This window comes from Oreochromis niloticus, linkage group LG2 (genome assembly GCF_001858045.2).
Source record: "Oreochromis niloticus isolate F11D_XX linkage group LG2, O_niloticus_UMD_NMBU, whole genome shotgun sequence".
NCBI lineage: Eukaryota > Metazoa > Chordata > Actinopteri > Cichliformes > Cichlidae > Oreochromis > Oreochromis niloticus.
In genome coordinates, this window is record NC_031966.2 from 11,892,324 (window position 1) to 11,913,666 (window position 21,343).

The following is a 21,343-nucleotide window of genomic DNA, read 5'->3' on the forward strand; positions in this document are numbered from 1 at the left end:
AAAGTAGTAATTTCCTCATGTTTTATTCAATAATTATTTTATAAAATATATTCTAGATTTTCTTTCTAAATCTGTCAAATCGGTCAAAGCTTAGATTCAGGAAATTCTAGCATCAAATAAAATCTTCAGAGTAGATGCCAGTGACCCTCAAAAAAGAAAACCCCAGTCTTGAACTCATTTTTTGTTGATTTTTAAAAAAAATATATCTTATTCCGCTTCTTTTCCCATCCTCTTAATTAATTCATTTTTCTTCATTTGTTTTAAGTTTGGCCACTGCTTAGTTAAAATGAAGATTAGCGTGTAATATTTACTAACTAAAACTAACTTAAATAAACACACACAAATAAATGCATCTAATACATACTTTTATCACTTCTATAATTCACCTGAAAGTCATATTAATCCCTGTCTGAAGGGAGGGGGAGACAAACAACCATGACAACTGAATACACCAAATTAATGCAAATTAAATCAGCCACCACTGGCACATAGTTTTGAAATGATGTAGGAAGAATCTTTCCTCAAAGAGAATAACTAAATGAATCTAACCTAAGCAGAAAACAGAAATAGCTATCTCAATAGTAAACAGAGAAACACAGTAGGGCATTACCATGGATTGCTCCATTGGGACGATCTGTTGCCTGTGGATCTGCCGCAGAGTGCCAACGTGGCCTTTCAGAGCAGACTGCAGACGACTTTTGGGCTGAAATGCACAAACAACCACACAATTTTGAAATATATTAAGATAAATATATCAAAGCACATATATTATACATTCTTAATTTTTTCCTTGCCTTTTATATAACAATACATTACAATATAGTTCTCTATCCCTTTCATCCAGTAGACAGTGGTGTCAGGAGAGGAATCAAATTATTGAATTTACGGAACAGCTGGGTTTACTTCAGAACAACAAACTTATGGGACCTTTAGATTAAAATCTCTTTAAAAGCCCCTTTCTCTAAAATCAACTAACTACAAACTCCATCTTTCTACAGGACCCTAATGGACTTAGAAATTGAAAGTGAATGAGCATGTTGTGCTGCCCTAAATGCAATGGACGGCAGTCACACATCATTGAGAGCTTTTATTTGTTCAGGCAGAGCCGTTGAGAGAGCGCTTAGAGAGCAAGAACACCCATATTTTCTTTTCATTTTTTGACATCAAGTGCTCCTGTGGCATTGTAAGTACATAAGCAAATTAAATCAGTGTGCACATAAGAGAAAACACTTTATACAACCACTACTGGGTGCTTGTATAAAAGCCAGAATCTTACCATCAGGTCTGTCTGGGCCTCCAGTTCTCTGGCAAATGAGAGTAGATCCACTACAGTGACCCCCTTATTCACCTAAAGATATCAAAGTAAAAGGGAACAAAATATAATAAAAAGTAAGGCTGTTGTCCTTTACAGTAGCAAAGTTAAATTTAAGATGTGTTTTTTTTGTTCACTCTTTTTATTTTTACTAAAAAGTAACATTTTTAAAGCTACATTTTCTCCTTCATACTGTAGTTTCTTCTGTAGCAGCTTTTCAACTGCACAGATTCCAGTCAATTAGACCACTAGAAAGCTATTTAATATAACTTTTTGTCACTTATATTATTTCCAACAGACAGCAGAGAGACATGCTGCACATAAAAATGTGTCATCTTGACTGCAGGGTGTGTGCGTTGAGTATCACTCAATCTTTAAAGCTTTTTTTTTTTATTTTCAGTCACTCTGGGGAAATAATTCTAAGTGAACCTGACGGGTTGTGTTAGACAAGACAGGAAATGCCAAGTCCCTGCCTGTTCCTACATCCTCTTTGCCTTGGCAGGATCACCTTTGGATAATTGAGCTGCAGTGGTCCTCGACGAAACCCACTGTTCTGTATCACACTGAAGCTCTTATCAGGCGAAGCATGGCTGCCTGTTGTATGTTAACTGACAGCAGTGGAGGTGCCTCTTAGACTGCGCCCACAGAAGTGAGCTATTTCTGGTAGCATACCATTAAAGCACAGCTGAAATATGTTTGTATGTAATTATGTAAGAATTCATGACAATTCATTATTATTTGACTCCCCACTCTTTCTCAGATAAACCGGTCCATCTACTGAACAATTCACAGTCTAGTTAATCACAAAGAAATACCTTGGTTGTGTAGCTGTTTTACACAAATATTGTGTGTGTCTCTCTTTCTGTGTATTGCTTCTTGTCTTTGTTGTGTATGCTGGCCTGTCCCTTGCAGGCACACAAAACCACGCTACTTCCTGCGTGGTTTTGTGTGCCTGATTATCCAATTATGCCCTTCCCCATTCATTCATGCATATTTTAAGGGATTTATTTGTGTTGCACTTTTTTTTTTCTTTCCCGCTGATGTGTTTGCTCATTCCAGTATGCTTGTGCTGATGTGTCACCTCCTCCAGGTAGTCGGCGTAGTTGATCTCTGACAGCCCTGCTTCAGAGAAATCCAGCAGGTTCTGCCTTCCCTCTGCCTCCAACAGGATTATGCTTCTCAGGTCGATCTTAAGACTGTCCAGCTGACTGACCACATCCTTTGTGAACTGTTAACACAAAGATATAAAATACTTTTTTAGTTTAGTTGTTCTAGAATGTATATATTAAATGTTGTTCATGCATATTTTATGTGTATACTCCAATGTTCTTGACATAACATCAGAAAAAAAGACAATCTGGTAATCTTGGGACTTTGAGTAAATTTCCAGTGTTGTGACTGTATAGACATGAAAATAATGAAAGGCTTCCAAAAACACAAAACAAATGCTGGCACACGAGCGACCCAAAATCTTAAAGATGTGGTTTGGATGGAAGTCTACATATGCCAGTGATGTTTTCTCTTGATTTTCTTTGTTTTACAGTCCCCAGTCATACATTTCTCTACATAATCCTTTCATTTAATAATAAATATCAAGAGTACCTTTGCTTGCACTGGACTGTATGCTTTAAGGACTGTTGTCCCAAAAAGCAAAGCCATAGCCGTACCGAGACATATCTTGGCAAGTGTGATTTTCATGAAGGATGTCGTGAATAGAAATATGTAATTTCACAACCAAAAAAGAAGTTGTTGTTTTGTGGCACTTTAAAGACAACCAAACCAAAAGTGCTGACAATAAAAGCTGTTCTCAGATGACATGGTTGTATGTTTATGTGTTTCCAATAACACTAGAAATGTCCTGCATGTGATGGGTTGCACAACTTTGATTTAATAAAGAAAATTCTACAAAGAGATGAGCTGCGCAACACTGCATACACTGATCCACTGACAGTATATACACACCCATTTATTGCCTGAAAATTTGTTTTAACCTTTTTTGTAATAAATTGTGAAATGTGAATACTTATGATCAATTCAAAGGTATATATCATAGACTATATAAATATAATAATATTTCATGTCACCGTTTGGTGTTAAAGTTGGCTAATGCACCCATGCTGCATACAACCTAGAGCCATGTGAGAAACTGTTGTGCATTTATACAGTGAGATAAATTAGCGTTACCATGGTGATAACAAGCATGTTAGCTTAAAAGAGGGAAGTTCTTTTGAGAATAGATGTATATTCACAATAAGGGGGGGAAACTTTTTAGATTTGCTGCTTATAGCTTGTATGATTGGTAAATTAACAGAATAAAAAGTGTCAGACTTTTAGAAAATTTTCAGGCTTTAATGAAGACAAATGAACAATATCCAGGAGCCGCATGGCACATATCATCTGCTGGCGACAATGAGTCAGGGCAATTGTGCCAACTGGCAGGAAAGTGCTGAATGTAGAAGTAGCTGGCTTACAGTCACAGGGAAATAGAAACTTAAATCAATATAATGTCACACAGGCATACACTGACTTAAGGGCTAAAGCATGCTGAAATTATCAGCTGTCAGCATCCCTTTTAGTTTGGGACCTAAGAACTTATAAGGTAATGCAAATGAAGCACTGCAGCCTTGACTGCAGATGTCTGGGACCTTACTCCCTGTAGAGCTACATATTCAAACTGCATATTGCGAGTGGGAGGAAAGAGAGAAAATGTTATACATGGATAAAGATTACCCTGACTTTACCCTGATATGTGAGCAAAATCAGAGTTATTCTTTTTCAGCTGATTAAAATTTGTCCTATTAAAGGTTAATATCATGTATCTTTATATGAACGGGTAATGTAAAGTGTATAACACTTTCGGAGAAAAAAGTAGTTATTTTAGTTACTTTTAGCTATTATAAGACAGCATCCTATCATAATAATAACTACAACAGAGTACGTAAAGGTTACTAACCACTGTGGTGTTCAGGTAAGAGGAGATATTGAAGACTTTGTCCAGACGCATGGCAGAGTAGATGCCTTGGTTCTTTTTGCAAGTACTAATGAAGACAAGTACATGAAAACAAATACACACAGAAACATTAGAAAGGGGAAAAAAGAAAGACAGAGAGAGAAATATCAATATATAACTTTCTGTCATAATAAAAATATTTGCTGCCACCAAGTGAAATTGACTGGAAGTACATGACTAATATGTCCATTTATGAGAGACAGTGTATTATTCACGAAAAGCTTAAAATGTTTGGAAATATATTAAAGCTAAAAATGCCTTGAAAACATTTAGGTAGCCACATACTTTAGACTTGCTTTATAGTGTGTGAAAACTTGAAAGCACATTCTGTTTGGAAATGGTGACGATGAATCTGCCATCCCAGTATACTGAGAATGTGCAGGAAGATGATGAAAGCTCGTGTAATCACTAAGAAAGAGGCTGCAGAAAAGCAGTGCAGATAGCGTGGAAAAAAACTATCCTAATTAGCCACGCCAGGTTTAATAGTAACCCTCTCCTTCTTTCTCATTTGCATCTCCATCAATGGAAACAAGATACTCAGTCACATGCTTGATGTCTGACCCTAAGCCAAATGAAAATCAGCATCATCCATTAATTCTGCAGACTACACCTAGATAAATGGGTTGTCTTGCTGAAAAAATCTTTCATATTGTTGTAAACTAGTGTATGCATGAAATATAGAGAAGACAGGTGGAGAAGGGTGTGAGAATAATGGCATGACACTGTCATCTAAATACACAAAAAATCATTTTCTTTGCCTGTATAAGCTCTCTGTTGTCAACTCCAGCTCAGAGTCGTTGTACATGTAGCCAGGGATGAAGTTCTTCCACTCTGGGTTGATCATATATGGAGTATCCACAACCTGGTGAATTAGAGAGCAGGAAACAGGATGTATGATCAATAAGTCCTATGGAGAAGCAAAATGAATCCATCAGTAAATTCATTAAAGTAAATTCAAATTAGAAATAAATGCACATCATCATCCACGATGCAGTTCGTCCTCACTGAGGCGGAAAGAAAGTTGAGAAGAGCAATCATGGAGGCACAGAAGAAAATGCTGAAAATGAATTTCATTTGCAGAAACTTCTATAAATTACTTAAGAGACCCTGCTCCAAATCTGACAAACTTCATTCTCTTTCATGAGTGCCGATGCACCATAAATTAAGAAAAATGGCAGAATATTCCAGCCTTTTTTTGCCCATTTCTTTATTTGTTTTTTAAACTTGAGGCAAAATTAGATCTTCTGAATTATGGATGGGTTGAGTGCAGATGCATTCAGACTTAATACACACAACAGCTTGCCCCTGACAACTGGCAGCAAATGCTATTCCAATGAGCCCACCTAAGGGACACCAAGTTTTATGTAGTGTGCTTATACTAACAATTATCTGTGCCAGTGGTTCCCAGACTGTGGGATCTCAGAATTATAACTCGGGGTGGAGTGAAGCTGAATGAAAATGACACATTGGTTCTGCACTGCTAACAATGCATGGACACGTTTTTGAAAGGATTGCCCAGTAAAGCTAAAGCAGATTAATCTACACCAAATGTCACAACCACCAAAACAAAAACTAAACACTATGACGAAGCACATGCCGGCCTCAGCTTCACCACAGTGGGTAATGAAGAGAGATCACAGTGTGCTGTGTCTGAAAATATTCACTTCTGAATGTATGAAGCTGAAGTGAGACTGTCACTTTGTTCACTATTTACTTTTTTAGTTGTATCACACACAGATACACACGTTGGATTTCTTTATGAATTACAGTCAGTTTTCAAAGAAAAGTATATAGAATGTTTCTTTTACTCTTCAAGTAGGACTTTTATTTAATAATATATATTAATCTTTAAAAGCAGGGCCCTTTGTATGCTTTATGTATGGGATCCACTTTTACACAATCAAAAAATACCCTGTTTACATTTTATCTCCCTTATCATTGCATGACTTGCCTTGAAAAGCTCTTTGGTGTGGAATGGTTCGCACACAAGTTTCTCCATGTTCCCTCCAGCCAGGAAGATGATGGTCACCACTCCCATCAGTACCCAGGAGAAGAGGAAGCTAAATCCAACTCCACTGTGGAGAAGAACAAATAGTCCCTGTGGTACAGCTGATGTGTACAATTCTAACACAGTGAACTGTAGCTTTATAGTGAAACAAGCTGTCTGTCATAGTACAGTTTTAATAACTGTAAAAACTACTAGAACTTGTACAGTTATACTACAGTTGTACTTGTAGGCGTTAAAATAGCATCATAAACCTGAGTTGTGGCAGCTTTTTACACTTTAGATCTTGAAACTAAATGAGCTTATCATGTGCATACTGGACTTACGCCATAAGCATCGTTCCTCCTGTATTGGAGATGCATCCCCGTGTTGTAGGTGAGGCATGTTTGTCATAGCCCAGCGTGCCGCACAGCAGGCCCAGGTAGTTGAAGGCCAGGACCAGGACCACCATGCAACAAAGAGCAATGCAGCCAATCCACCTGAAGGCAGCAGGCAAAGCCAAACTATTAGAGATCTCACAGAAGGTGGTTTACCAAAATATAAATAAGCACAGTTCCCACTGTGGTTTATATCAACAAACTGTCAAAGCATTCTCAAGAAAGAGAGCTTTGCTTCACTTGCTTATCCAGAAAAAAAGCACATAAGCATAAAAACTAGGGTGGGTACAATGAAAATAGAACACAAAGCTTACTAAAAAGGAAAAGAAAAAAAAACATACAGGAAGATAAATGTCAAACATCAGGCATATTGCATTAATACAGTTACCTTGTTTCAGCACATTTACATGATAGTTTCTATTTAACAAAAATATTTTTTTACTTTTACCCTTAGAGGTTTTCCTTTTATGCAAAGCACTTATAAATACACAGGTATGCTTTGTGAAGTGAAGAAGAATACCTGTAGAAGTCCATTTTGTCAATTTCTGGGTAGTAGTCTTCAATCCTGGCGTGCACATGGTTAACAAAGATGGTGAAGTTGGACAGGCAGCTCTGCACTGGCAATGCCTTGGAAAAGCTGCTGATGTTATTGCCAATGCTATCCACCAAATTTGTTACACCTGAGAGAAATTATTTTTTCAAAAAAGAAAAAAGATACTTGAAAAATAAATAAATCCATCAGTTTTACCATTTTTTAGAAAAATATTAACTCGGATGGAAATTTAACATTTAATTAGACTACTACATCAAGAAATGTTTACAGTAAAATCTGTGCAATTCAAACTTAAAGGCCCAATTCTTGCTACAAGAAACAAACTTACATAACAAATGAAACATAAAGAGAAACAGAGAGCGCAAGGAGAACACAAAAATCCATTCATTTATATAAGCACTTATTGTAATAACATATATCAAGAGTTATTAACGTTTGTGTTTGATTTCAGAAAAACATTGGTTCAAAAGCCACTTACTCTCAACAACACTTCTGGTCTGTTCAATCACCATATGCGGCGTGTCGTTTAAAGAGGAGAAGCCCTGTGAAAGAAGAAAAACAAGAAGGAACACCAAGTTGTTTGTCCATTTTGTGGTTTTGGTTGTATTTGAAAAAAAATAATCAGGAACTTAAGATGAACAAGTAAACAAGAAAACTGATAAATTACATCAGAAAATAGACTAGAAGACAAAAAAAACCAACCCAATCCATCTCATGTGTTTCATGCTCACCCTCTGAACGACAGCGCTGAGGTCTGTTTTCAATACATCGTTCATCTTTTCCAGCTGTGCATTCACATCGGGTAGCTAACAAGTGAAAAACACAGCTTTGATAAGTATTTGCAATAAGAAATTATCAAAATTTAACAATTCCTGATTGCTATTCAGAAATTCCTTTTTTCACTAGTTCCAAAAAATCCTTAAAAAATAACCTCAACCTTTCCATTGATGTATTTCATTGTGCAGCACACTGCATGAGAAAAAAAATTCAACAATAGGACAAAAGACTAATTTCTAATGCCTAATCTTTAGGGTCAATACAGAAAGGTAGATGATTACTTTAAGACAGACACAGAAAACGTTGAAGTTATCCATTAACTAAAAGTACCATACAGTACCATACAGTACCATACAGTATAAAACTTTGTATCGGAGTTTGCTTCACTCAGTTTTGTACCCGTGTGAAATTTGAGCTGATCTGCAGCTGGGACAGCGACTGGCGAATGTTGCGGCATAGCTGGGCTGTGGTAGCATCCGAGTCTTCATCATGGCAGCCAGGGTCATTTAGGGTGCGGTTGATGCTGGTCCGGACTTGGCCCAGGTTTAGGCTCAGTTTCCCTGTTCCATCCTGAAGCACCTCCAGAGATGCATTAACGCTCTCCAAGGCCTCCTTGGTTTCCCGCATGGCTGAAATAAATGAGACCACAAGCGACATGGCAAGTGAACTGGGTTTAATATAGGAGGGAAAAACCAATAAAGGAGAAATGCCCAAAGCAAAGTATCTAAAAAGTAAAAATGAAGAACAGTGGTTTTTGGGACTGTTCTCACTGCAGTCACATGTTCTTCCAAAATGTAAATAAAGTCAGCTGGATTGTCTTATATCCTCAGGAAATTAAAAATGAAGGTGTTTTTTTCACTAGTCATCTTGTATTTTGAGGCAAAATTTTAAAATAAAGGAGTTGTCATGTAGGGGTTTTCCATAAACTCTATTCCCATTGGATACTACTATGTGGTTTGGCTACAGATGACTCAAAGGATCATGAATACTTTATATGAATCTTTCAGTTCTCTTCTGGGAAATACTGTAACAGTAAATGTGTGATATTAGACAGCCTTTTATTTCACCAGTGAAGAGTAAGTACGGAGCTGTTTTTTTTTTTTCTTAAACAGTGTATTGGTAACACAAATCGGGTAACCAGAACAAAGCAGTGGAGGCCAGAGGAAATCAGAATGGTTGACCAGAAATAGCAGAAATACAGCTTAGAAACAGATATAGCATGATTTTTCATGCTTGTGTGCAACCCTGAACCCTGTTATGGATAGCATTATGCTTAAAGTGGGACTACATAGGAAAAGAAAATTGTTTCATATTAAATAACTGTTTTGCAAAATGGTAAAGGAACTATTTAGACCCTTTACCTAATTAAAATCACAATCCTACAATGTCAAAAGAACCCATTATACTACTTGAATCGTTGGATCATAATTATTGAACCATTAATGCGTATTTCATTTTAATGTTTCAGCTGGAGGTTATTTAAATTGCTTATATAATATTGGTATCTTTAGCTGTATTAATAAAGCATTATATATTAGTGACTTTATATAGTTAACATCTGCAAAATCTTAAGCATTTCAAGTGTTATGGTATGGTACAGAGTACAATGTACAATGTTTGCTTTGAAAATAAAATGTAGCTGAAGTAAAAGTCAGCAACAATGAAACATTTAAATAAAGCACAATTATATTAAAACTGTACTTTGTTTCCCTGGCACATACTAAGAAATCATTACTATCAGCCCAAACTCCACAATCGGTGTATCCCTAGTAAAGCCCAGGCCTGAGCCAAGTATATCTTTTGAGTTTCTCATCCAAGCTAATGGGGTTTGACATTTGGAGTGTGTCTGCAGTGTTCTCATATACTAGTGTGAATCTCTAGCATCTAAAATTACACTGTTAACTGCACTGCGTGCAACAGAATCGCTTTTGGCGAACATTAAGCAAACAGGAATGCTATGAATAATATGAGCCAGTATTAAAGATGTCGCTGTTCAGTAAATGATGCTTTTCCATGCATTTGGGTTCATCGTAAGACAGCAGCCAGTGTTAGTATAGAGTCTGTGAGCAGCCTGCAGAGGATGCTTAAAATTAAACAGGATAAAGAAAACAAAAACATTCACATCTTTGAACAGAGACATAAAAGGTGAATGAGGGGAAACGGTAAATGCACTCTCACATAGTGGCACGATTAGCAACACTGTGAAGCCATAGATGGACGCTTAAGCACCATCTTTAATTGTAGTGGTATATATCTCTTGGTTTAGTGTTCCTTTTTTATTTCTTGTTCGACCGTGCATTCTCAGTGAACAATAAAAAGCTTTGACGACTTGGCTCAACACCAACAGAAACCCAAAAGGATATGAATATTAAAAACACAAATTACAGTATAATTACTACCATGTCGATGGCCAGACATTTTACCAACTTTACTTTTTTCATGCTTACTGACAGATCTTTCATCTTTTGTTGCTGATGTGGTGCAAGCCTATATATTTGGGTCAAACATCCACACAGCATCTAGTTGTAATTCAGAATTTAAAAAACAAGGGAAAAAGAAAACCAGGTACTCTCATAGTTACATATTCAAATCTAAAAACATAATAATAAAAATAACATGGTTGGTTACACAAACACATTTTTTATGCTCACATCACACTGGGGTAACACAGTTACAGTAGAAAGGGTTTGGGGATTTTGTCAAAACACCATGAACTTCAAACTGCACTAGGCTGGATTTTTATGGAAGGAGAATCATATCCATTTATATTCATAAATGGAAAGAAAATTAAGAGATTTTCTTTATTTATTTGCCCATAAAGACAATTTACCTGGTGACAACAGAAGCAGACATTCATATAAAGGAATAAAGCATGAATCTAAAGTATGGATGCCCTAAGAAAGACAGTAAAAGGTGCTCTAAAGCTTTTTACTTTCTTCACTCTGTGGTCACCAAAGTAAGATATAGCATAGTGCAGTTTTTATATATTGACTGTTTATTGTTCATTAAAAACTCAAGAACTGTAACTCGGGGCTCAGGTAGGCATCACGGAAGAAAACAAAGGGGACGAATCACAGGAGCAACACTGGTGTCAAAATTCACAAAGTCAAGGGTCAAAGGACTGTGGGTCAGTTACTAAGTTATCATTACCTTTAATGGCCCTCTCGATTTTCACTTCATAAAAAAAGCATAAAATACAAAGATTAAGGATTAATGAAACTATTATTATATGGTGGAGGACTTATTACTTAGAGGAAAATGCTGAAACAAGACCTAAACCTGTATTTGCACCAAAAAAAGGTTATTCACACTTGCTTTAAATCCCACTATTAAGGGAAAAAACATTTTATTCATGACACAACTGGCAGTACTGCAGTGTTTGCAGTGAAGCTGTAGCTGGCATTTAGTAGCTTAGAACCTGCAATTTTGATCTTAGCTAGAGGAGGAAATTAAAAGTGAGCAGCTGTACCTCCAGCCATATTGAGGACTTGGTCCAAGGCAGGACGGACCTCCTTATCCAACTGATCATGTATTCTTCCACCCAATAATGGACCTATGTCTGTAGAAAACATCAGCAGAGACACGTTAGTCCAAATCACTCTTGTTCCCAATTTTGTTCTCTAGTAAACCATCTAAACTTGTGTTCTAATGGTTTGAGTATACAAGACATAACTTCTTCCTTTTTTTGTTTTTAATTTAAAAGTTCAAAATCCTGGCTCTGTTTTTGCAGGTCACAACTTCTAGGAAAGAACTGCCTCCAGAGGAAAGTAGCAGGAATACTCAAGAGATGTTCTTTAAAAGTTGCTACTTTGCCTATGGAGCTAGTTAAGTCACAGTTGTGAAAACAAGTAAAGCAGACACATTAAATACACATAATAAGCATGCTACACAACTGAGTGTATAAACTTAGTGACTTGTTTGTGTCTACCTAATTTACTATCGGAGAAAGAGAGAAGAGCTACTTACTATCTAGGTCATAGATGACTTTGTTCTTGGCTGTGGCATACTGGGATATTAGGTAATCAATTTGCTGCATAGAGGAAACACAGAGACAAGCAGAGATTTAGAAATAGCTGCACAAAAGTACTTTATTGGTCTAGACGCCAACAAACACTCTGTAGTAAATAACAACTTCAGTGCTACACCATTTCATTAAGCCACTTGAGAATCTGGTTGGAGTTTTCTTCAGCAAATACCACCCACAAGAGTGAGACTGATTGTTGGAGAAATTTCACTGTATGAGAACAATCTTTTCAAAAGCAACTTTGCAGGTGTTGCGTGCACAAAAGGTGAGAAAATTCTCTTTTCCCGTGTGAAAGGATTACACAAAGTCAGCATGACAAGAAACCCTAGTTTCAACAAAGGAAAAAGAAATGATATGCACACTGATTCACAAGTGTACCCTCAAGTCTGCCACCCTGAAATGTAAGGAAAATTCATAACTGAACCATCTATAATGCTTCACCCCAATTCTTTATGTAACATCGTGTTTCAAATGGAAACTTTCTGCCTCACCATCTGTGTGTCGTTAGCGAAAGTGTGCAGATCCCTCATGTTGCTGTTGACCAGTCTCCGTACGTTCTTCACCTGAGAGCTCAGGTTCTGGTTGGCGGCATACGCACACAGCACTCCAATCCTAATAAAACAGTTGAAACAAGAACACAAACATGTAATCTGCCTGCTATTGGACATGTCTGAGTGACCCTGCTGCCTCTGTGTCAGTCAAGAGTAAGGCAGGGGCGAGTCATGCAGAGCAGGGTGATGACAAGTCATCAGCAGTAGGGGTCAGTGTGCACCACCACATTCACTTTACCTTGTTTTTTCGACTTCCACTGAGTGCACCTGTAGAGTGTCATTCTTTGAAAGCCAGACTATTACATTGGACTATTCTTGTAATCAAGAAAATAAATTTACCTTAAACCCATTTTAATTAACTGTTACAAACAATTTCCATTAATTTAGTTTAAATGTTGACATGAAAACACAATTTCCTGTTCATCAACAATGTTTTTAATAGACTAGAATAAGGTAACATAACAGGCACAGAGGTCTTGTGTAAATGCATCTTTACAATACTGTATGTGTGTGTCATATACTGACATGTTCTGCAGTCTCAAGATCTAAACAACTATTATTTCCCCAAGTAATTTAGAAATAGACTCATAGCTAGAAATCCAGGTGTCTTATCTTTATAATCTAAGGTCCCTGGGTTGTAAGCATATTCAAATTGAATGTGAAAACACAGAATTGCATAGAGTAGACCATTAAAGTGAATCTCTTGCATACTTCAAACAGACCTGAGTAGCTTACTACAAGGCTTAATTAGCTTGAACAACATCAAGGGAAAGACAGCCCATAATATTAAGCGGTTTCCATGACTCACTCTCATCCCAGCTGAATTTTCTCCTTAGCACCTCACAGCTACTGCAGCACTAGAGTGTGTGCACGTATGTTCTTATTGCTACTGATGTGTGTAAGTGAGGTTTGCGCGTGAGCAGCTTAAGGAAAGACGGTCAAAAAGGAAAAAAAAAGCTTCTCTACAATTGACTCTAAGGATCAAAAACTCCTAAAGTAGAGTTGTATGACACAGTGAATCCCCCTTCATGGAAATGCTTCAGTGGAATAAGCAGCTTTATGAATGATGTAAGATGACTGGCAGAGAGGAGTAACAAAAGAACTGACTCAAAAGCTTCTGGGAAGGTTTAGATCAATGGTGCAGAATCGGGGTGCTGTGACTGACTCTATAAAAGAGGCAGGGGTCTTTATGTGTCACATACGTACAACCTGTTGTACGTATGTGACCACAGTGCACCCAGAGATGGGGTTTCTATTGTCTTACTGCTAATGCATGAAGACATTGCTGGGCGCCATTCTTCTTTACAGAGCAGTAAAGTGCAGCCACTGCTGTAGTCACAGTTTCCCTTTGTGGATATAATCTAATTTCTATCCTGGATTAAGCTGTGGACATTTTGCAACATTAAGCATTGCAGTGTGTTTGCACACTTAGTGTATGCATAAAATGTTTTCTACTTTCAAGAAATGCAGCGCATTGGAGCACATTTCCTTCCACTTTGTTAAACGTATGTATTTTTCTTAATTTCTGGCATGGAAATGCAGGGGAAAAAATGTCTTCAAATATTGTTACACTTTATTCTGTATGCAGACACATGCTTAAGTTTAAGCAGTCTAAGTCAGTACTTGTCAGATATCACAGCGTGTAGCCAGCTAAGAGTCAGCATGTTTATGATTTTCTTTGGAGTTTAAGTCGGAGGACTGAAGAGTCTTTCCAGAACTTTGCAGCTTGTGTTTCTTCATGTAGATCAGAGCGGATTGCTTTGTCTCCTTTGGATACCTGTCCTGTTGTAGAAGTCAGTCACTTTTCAGTTTCCAGAATTTGATGAATTTCCTTTTATTTGTGTTAGGTTTCCTGTATACTTTACTGCCTTCCAACCTCACAGCAGAGTAATCCCCATCCTTAGCAGCTGGCAAGGTCTTCTTGTCAAATGCTTTTCATCTTCAAATAGATCTCAGGTTATTGTAGCCAATTGCTCAATTTTAACTCCATTTGTTGATATATGCTGCTTTACATACTGATGAGGCTGCAGGTAAGGTTGACTTTTTTTTCCTGTTAGTGCATTAGTGATGCACAGTGGGACAGTCTGGGCGAACTAAACTTTCCTGCATGTCATACAAGGTCTTGCTTCGCCATTCTGCCTACGAGATATTCAGTTTTATCTGAAAAATTTCTTGGTCTTCCAGTGCTTGTCCTGTTCCCCTTACTTCTTAACGACATTTCAGAGGAAGCGCTTTGATATCTTCCCTTGCTTTTAGGCATCAGTTCATTTTCAGATCTTCAGTCAGCAGCTTAGAGGAGCCCATGGTTGTTTTGTAAAGAGTTAATGATTCAATAACAACCTAGTAAATTTTGAATATTTATAAGCAGGAGGGGCAGTTTTGCAAATGCCACAGATACTTTGAGTGGGCAAGTCAAACACCTTGGTTATTTTCTTTTTTAGACAGTTAGCTGTAGATTTGCTGGTGTTCTTGGCCCAAGAACACCTTTAGCTGTGGTTGAGACTGACTCTAAAATACTTTGGTATACACAGGAGTTCACGGTCAACTCAGTGAATGCAACAAGAGGAACCCAAATCATTATGTGGTATGAGGTATTTGTGCTGATATAATGTGCTTGGTTTTTGCCCAGCATGGCACTGTGTATTACATTCTTGTCAAAGTCTTGCCATTTGTTCAGATGCAACTTTGCAATCCTTTGCAATCCTCAAACTTGCTACCCTGTTCGCTTTAGAGAATAAAGGCTTTTACCTGACAATCCTTTTAAACAGCATTCCCTCGACATATATTTGGTTTGTTTCTAAATTAAAATGAATGTAAATATTCACTTGCTGGCATCTGAAAAAAATTCATAATGAACATCTTTCAAGATTAAAAAAAGAGCCTTCTAACAGCATTGTCATGGTCTTTAAAGAACAAATGTGTTATAGGATGTGCTGCCCTCGGGAGAGAAATTCGCTGATCTGCATGGCATCAAGCTGCACCATCTCTAGTGGATGTGTGATAATGTTTGCCATAAATAGTGAGTGTGCCAACAGAGTAAACACTGTCATCGTACAAGTGGCGACTTAATGAGAAACTAGGCCAAACAAGTAGGCTGGGACACAGTGAAGTGGAGCCATCCGTAACCAGGGGAAGATTCAAAATGGCCACTTTCACAACAAAAGCCTTTTGTCAAACACTTTCTCTGCCCTCCCTCTGTATCTTTCTCACTCACACTTCATACATTTGCTTTCCTCTTTCATACACAAATTCACAATCCCGCACTTTTCTTTTCTAAGCTTGCTTTTGGTTGTCTGCTTGTCTTTATTACTTATGAAGCCTGTATTTCACACCCTCGCTAAACTATTTCTTTCTCTACACCAGTATTTCTCCATATATCTCCCTTAATGAGGTATTTTTGTTTGACTATCCTTTCTTACTATATCCCAAAGTGATACGTAACTATCATTTTCCTACTCCACCCTTTCTCTTCTTTAATCTCCTCCTCGGTCTCCTATTTTGCCCTCAGTTACCTCTCTCTTTTCCCTCTTTCTCCCTCTCTCTCTCCCACTTCCCACCTCCTGTCCTTTCCTTTGTCTCTCACTCACTCCCTCTTGTAGCTGAACAAAGACTCTTTGAGGAAACAGCCTGGTGCTTTGCAACAAGCTGTGTTGTCTATGACTGTCCACCTTATTTTATGAGAATCATGTTTGAGTTTAGTTTGAGTTTGCTCACGTTCCAGTTTGGGTCTGTTATTTAAAAAGTGATTAAATTAAATGAGGGTCTAAAGCTGCAAGAAGACAAAAAGGCATACACACATTTGTATTTGAATACAAAATGATCAAACAACCATCAAACTTAAAATGACAAGCAAGGCTTGCTAACCCGCTTTCTCGCTTGCAGCGTCTGTATCCAGGAAACATGCCACTAAGGACTCAATCCCCCTGCAGTGTCATCTTCATTTCACCTTCTATTTAATGGTGTCTATTATATCACATGTGACAGAGAAATATTCCATGGCATTCAGCTGAAAAGGTTTTCATAAGCCAAACTATAAAATTCACTTATGAAAAAAAGATGTGAGCTTTGCATGACAACAAAGAGAAGACCTGAAATTCAAAGCAGATCAAACAGGCATCAGTTCATTATATATATCCCCGATTGAGCTTCTAGCATTTCTTCCTATCCTTTAGTCTGTTATCTAAAGTTTTTGTCCATATAAAAGGTTTTCAAAGTTATAAATGCCAGAGTCCTCTCTTATGTTACTTATCTACATCATCATATAAAAAGCCCTCAAACCAAGAATAAGCATTTGCCTCCGGGAGGAGCCACCAGCCTTTACCCAGAGCTGCTTTATTGCTGGTCAGTACAATTTTTGGTTTTGATGACCATGTCCTGTTTGCAAATCAGTTATAAGAACATGTGCCTGACATGGTTTAAAACGTTTACAGTTTCTCAGGAATCCTGGATTGATGTGAATGTTTAGTGTTAGCACTATGTTCACCTAATGCAAATAGACTGGCACTTATATAGCTACTTATATATATGTATGCTAACTGAGCACTCAAAGCCCTTTTTTTTCTACAAGCCCCTAATCACACACATGTACTTTATCTAAACACCTTTGATAACATTCGCACTAACACTCAATTCAGGGTTCAGTATCTTGCCCACACAGACTGGATGACTGTCCACAGCCACCCCAAGACATAGACTACTGTTCCATCTCTTTGCCTTTCTCCTAAGCTCAGTATTTTCATGCAGCCAAATTCAGAAAAAATAACTCCAAATTACAGTTTTTCCACTTCTTTTTTTTAGTCAACAGAACAAGTACGAAAGAATAGCAATAATGAAACTTATTCAAACTAATGTAAACTAGCTCTCACTTTGAAGACAGTCGTTGATTTGTTGCACTGCTAAAATCCTGATGAAATTCATCTTTCAAATCCACGATCTACTAATGTACCACCAACTGTTTTCTGTAAAGTACTTGGTGACTCCTGTCTATAAAAAGCATCAATATTGTTTTGAAATAGGAATATAACTATTGATTGCTTATTTGCATATGGAAACTTTAAAAACCTTTAAAAACTGTCTGGCTTGTAGCAGACTAGTATGACGGCTTTAAAATTGACACCCTGATAAAAAGAAATGTTGCATTTCAATGAAGCAGGTGGCCTTTAAAAATACCATTTGTCAACTCATCTGTGCACTTCAGCCATTGATCTTTTGTGCAGCATCATCACATTTCACTGCTATCAGCAACGTCTGAACTGCACAACCAACTCCAGCCATCAACTGTATGGCTGCTTTTTGACTACAGGGGACAATTCAAACACAGCAGGAGGCAGATTTACCTCTAACAAGCTTGAAAAAGGCATTTAATTCCTGCTTGAGCAAAAGCCAAATGACACACGAAACTCATCCTGGATGCCCTGCGACAGCAGACGAAGAAGAGCAACAAACTAGTGCAGTGCCCCAGAATCTAGGGCACTACTGGGGGCTGGGCAGCGAGTGTTCCATGGTCTGGTGGTTCCATAGCTTTTACAAACTTCAACAATGGCCCGCATTCAGTGTAACTGTAGTTGGGAGGCTGGGACAGCCCCCTTACAGCCCCTCCCTCCTTTAACACTGCCGAAAATGTCTCTTTATTGTCCGCCCTCAGTAACAAAATTATCATTCTAGTCACTGTAATAACTACAGTGATCATTTTAGTTCACACACATCGATAGACAATGGCAGCGTTATCAGCACATGTGCATAATTAAATATTCTGAGTGCAATATAAAACAGCTACTGTAACTGTCAATCAAAGCCTTATCCAGAATAATCACTATAAGAATAATAATTAATACAAATAATTTTTAAATTAAATAATTATTAAATCTTTATTTTTGTGCCAGTCTGACCTGAATGCAAACGCTAACGAGAAGTGATGCATTTTGGTGCATGTGGGACAACAGAGGTGTTGACTGAAAAAGCAGTTTGTCCTGTCATATACTGTAGGTTATGTAGCAAATCTTATGTAATCTGAAATAATTCATTAGACATTTTATTGTGCCAACAGGTCACTGCCACAGCCAGCAACTGCAACTTTTTCTCATTTTAGCCACTGCGTGATCTCATTACTCCACTTATATAAATGTATATAAATGTAATAACTGACTATTGCATTCATTTTAGCAACCATGTAAAGCCTTTGGTTTGCCTGTTTTCATTCCATTAAACTGCCCTTTCTCCTTCAAGTGGCTATTGTTATGTATTTGTATTTGCTGTGTTATTACTGTCCTAAGAGCTTGCCAAGTCACACTCTGAGCCCAACTTCCTATTGGAGCATTGTGTCCTGTGAAGAATTTAATCAGGCAATGAATGCTTAAGCTTCCTGGCTTCAAGGCCTTTGCTCCGAGCATGACAACCCAGTAAAGACAGTGCTATTAGTTCTCAGTTCTTTTTCCTACTCATAAGGATGCTGTGCAAGCTGCTGTCAGTTCCATGTGAGGACTGTCTGGACTAGGTTGATGGGAGACAACAGACCATTAATTTCACAGTAAACAGTCCAGGAATGATATGAATACCAAACTCTGAGCCAAACAGCCTCACGGGGTTGTGTAAATAACACAGAAGGTCACTGCAGCACAATAGGATTTTTTTGGAAAACTGTAGAAGGGCCAAAAGACAAAAAAAAAAACAATCTTCTGCAGTGCATGCATTTTTCTGATTAAATTGTCAAACAGTGTAACAATTGATTAATCATATTTCCGTCATAAAGCATAGCTTATACTAATATTTTTTTCCTTCAGTGACGGAGTTTGCTCAAATACGATGCAAATAACACATTGTTAAGGACACTACCTGATTACCTGGGCAAGGACTCTGGTTATCTGGATATCTTTGCTTTTAAAAGTTAAACAGTAAAGTTCTCTCAGAAGCAGACTTTCTATAATTTGTCTTCTTAAGGACATCCAAAACGCTTTAATACTCAAAGACATCTGTGTTGCTCAGTAAACCATCCCTGGATAGGCCAAGCTTAATTAACCCCCTTCAAGCAAACATTAGTGGTTTGATTTAAAAACAAATATCAGCTGTCCATAACTAAATAACTTGTGATAGCTAATGAAAAAATGATGAAATTCAAAGAGCAGATTATTTAATCAGCAAATGCTAATTTCATAACACATGAATGCACTTTATGAAGCATTAACCAGTCAAACCTAACCGTAATCAACTATTATTTGCATATAATTACTCCGCTTTGGAGAAGAAGATGAAGTTTAAAACTTTTACACCTTTTCAGAGGTCCTGGTTTTCTCTGAAGTTAGAGGTCAGCTGAAGCACACTGATCTGCCTTTATAGTGCCGTCCTCAGGTATTGAGTGAGTTCATCCCTGGTCAAATACTGTTAGTTTCAGAATCAGAATCAGAATACTTTATTGATCCTAGGGGAAATTATTTTGGTTACAGTGCTCCAGTATAAACATTAACAAAGACAGACAATACACTAAGTAAGAAATAGACACAATATATACAATATATACATGACTTATATACATATAAGTCACTTGTTGATAAATAGCTGAATAAGAGGAAGAGCGTGTGCAGAGCGTTTGAGGTTTAGTTTTAGTTTGAGGTTTAGCGTCCACTGAGTCTGAAAAGAATTCAAAGTCATTCAGTGTTTTCACACAAAATCATCATTAATCCTCTTTCAGATGAACTGCAGTGCAGTTTGTAAGAATTGGCAAAGAAATTTAAAGTATTGACAAACAAAATTACAACTCTAGTGTGTAAGCTTGAATACATTTTACTATTTGTACCTACTATCATATTTTGGCCAATATCAAATACAGGTGCAGGTAATTGTGTGGATATTATTGCTTTCATGCTACTGTTCTAATGCAACCACTCAGTGGCTCAGTGCTTAACAAAGCACACAGGTCTTGGTTTGAATCTGCGGCCAGTCGGGCCCTTCAGTGTGAAGTTTGTGTGTTCTCCTTCCATCTGTGTGGATTCTGGCTTCCTCTCACACTCCAATGATATGCATGCTAGGTTAACTGGTCAGTCTAACTTGGCTGGAGGTGTGCATGTGAGTGTGAATGTTTGTTTTTCCCTGTGTGTTAGCAACGGCATGACTCTTTTCCTATCCAGGCGGTGCTTAACCACTGGGATGAGCTCCAGCATTAAGGGATGGGATGAGTCTGTGCACTGCTAGTAAAGATGGCCGCTCGTACATATCCTGTCTTATCCTGTGAGTTTTTGTCTGTTTAAAAAAAATCAAAAATCAAATGGTTAATGTCCTGCTTATTACATTGATGACCTTTTGCTTGTTTTTCCTCCCAAGCTTCCAGTAATTTGACATTGTTAATATTGTTAAGCTGCTATCAGCAGAACCCTTGTTTCTGCACAGAAGGAAATTACAAAAAAACTACTAAAAAGCAGTTTATTCTATTTGCACTGTTTCTTCCTCACTCACCTTTCTTCACTTTCTATTATGAATCACTTTACATTTAATTATTAGTTACTATTAATAGGGGTCGTCTGATTGTTGGCATTTTCAATATATTATTGTAGGGTCTTTATCTTACAATATAGATGGCCTGGAGGTGACTGTTGTTGTGGTTTGATGCTATCAAAATAAAATAACATTGAATTGAATTGAAATATATCTGAGTAACACTCCTAATATAGCCCCCAAAATACTATTTGTTCTTTTATAACCACAAAGCTCTCATACAATGGCTCATTACTAGTAAGCCTGGTTA

General features: G+C 37.5%; 1 protein-coding gene across 16 annotated transcripts in view; it reads right to left on the reverse strand.

The window, feature by feature from the left end:
* Window positions 1–21,343, reverse strand: part of prom1a (prominin 1a) — a 90,005-nt gene that overhangs the window by 13,476 nt on the left and 55,186 nt on the right. For all 16 annotated transcript variants that reach the window (XR_003221488.1, XR_003221491.1, XR_003221490.1 and 13 more), the window contains 14 exons: window positions 12,550–12,670; window positions 12,001–12,064; window positions 11,504–11,593; window positions 8,434–8,663; window positions 7,989–8,063; window positions 7,736–7,799; window positions 7,225–7,384; window positions 6,654–6,806; window positions 6,274–6,397; window positions 5,081–5,184; window positions 4,266–4,350; window positions 2,394–2,540; window positions 1,277–1,348; window positions 611–703 (listed from right to left, as the gene is read on the reverse strand). Coding sequence is in view for 4 of the 16 variants with exons in the window: in XM_025910048.1 (XP_025765833.1) it covers window positions 611–703; window positions 1,277–1,348; window positions 2,394–2,540; window positions 4,266–4,350; window positions 5,081–5,184; window positions 6,274–6,397; window positions 6,654–6,806; window positions 7,225–7,384; window positions 7,736–7,799; window positions 7,989–8,063; window positions 8,434–8,663; window positions 11,504–11,593; window positions 12,001–12,064; window positions 12,550–12,670 (1,582 nt within the window). In the remaining 12 variants the exon portion in view is untranslated. The remainder of the gene's footprint in view (window positions 1–610; window positions 704–1,276; window positions 1,349–2,393; window positions 2,541–4,265; window positions 4,351–5,080; window positions 5,185–6,273; window positions 6,398–6,653; window positions 6,807–7,224; window positions 7,385–7,735; window positions 7,800–7,988; window positions 8,064–8,433; window positions 8,664–11,503; window positions 11,594–12,000; window positions 12,065–12,549; window positions 12,671–21,343) is intronic.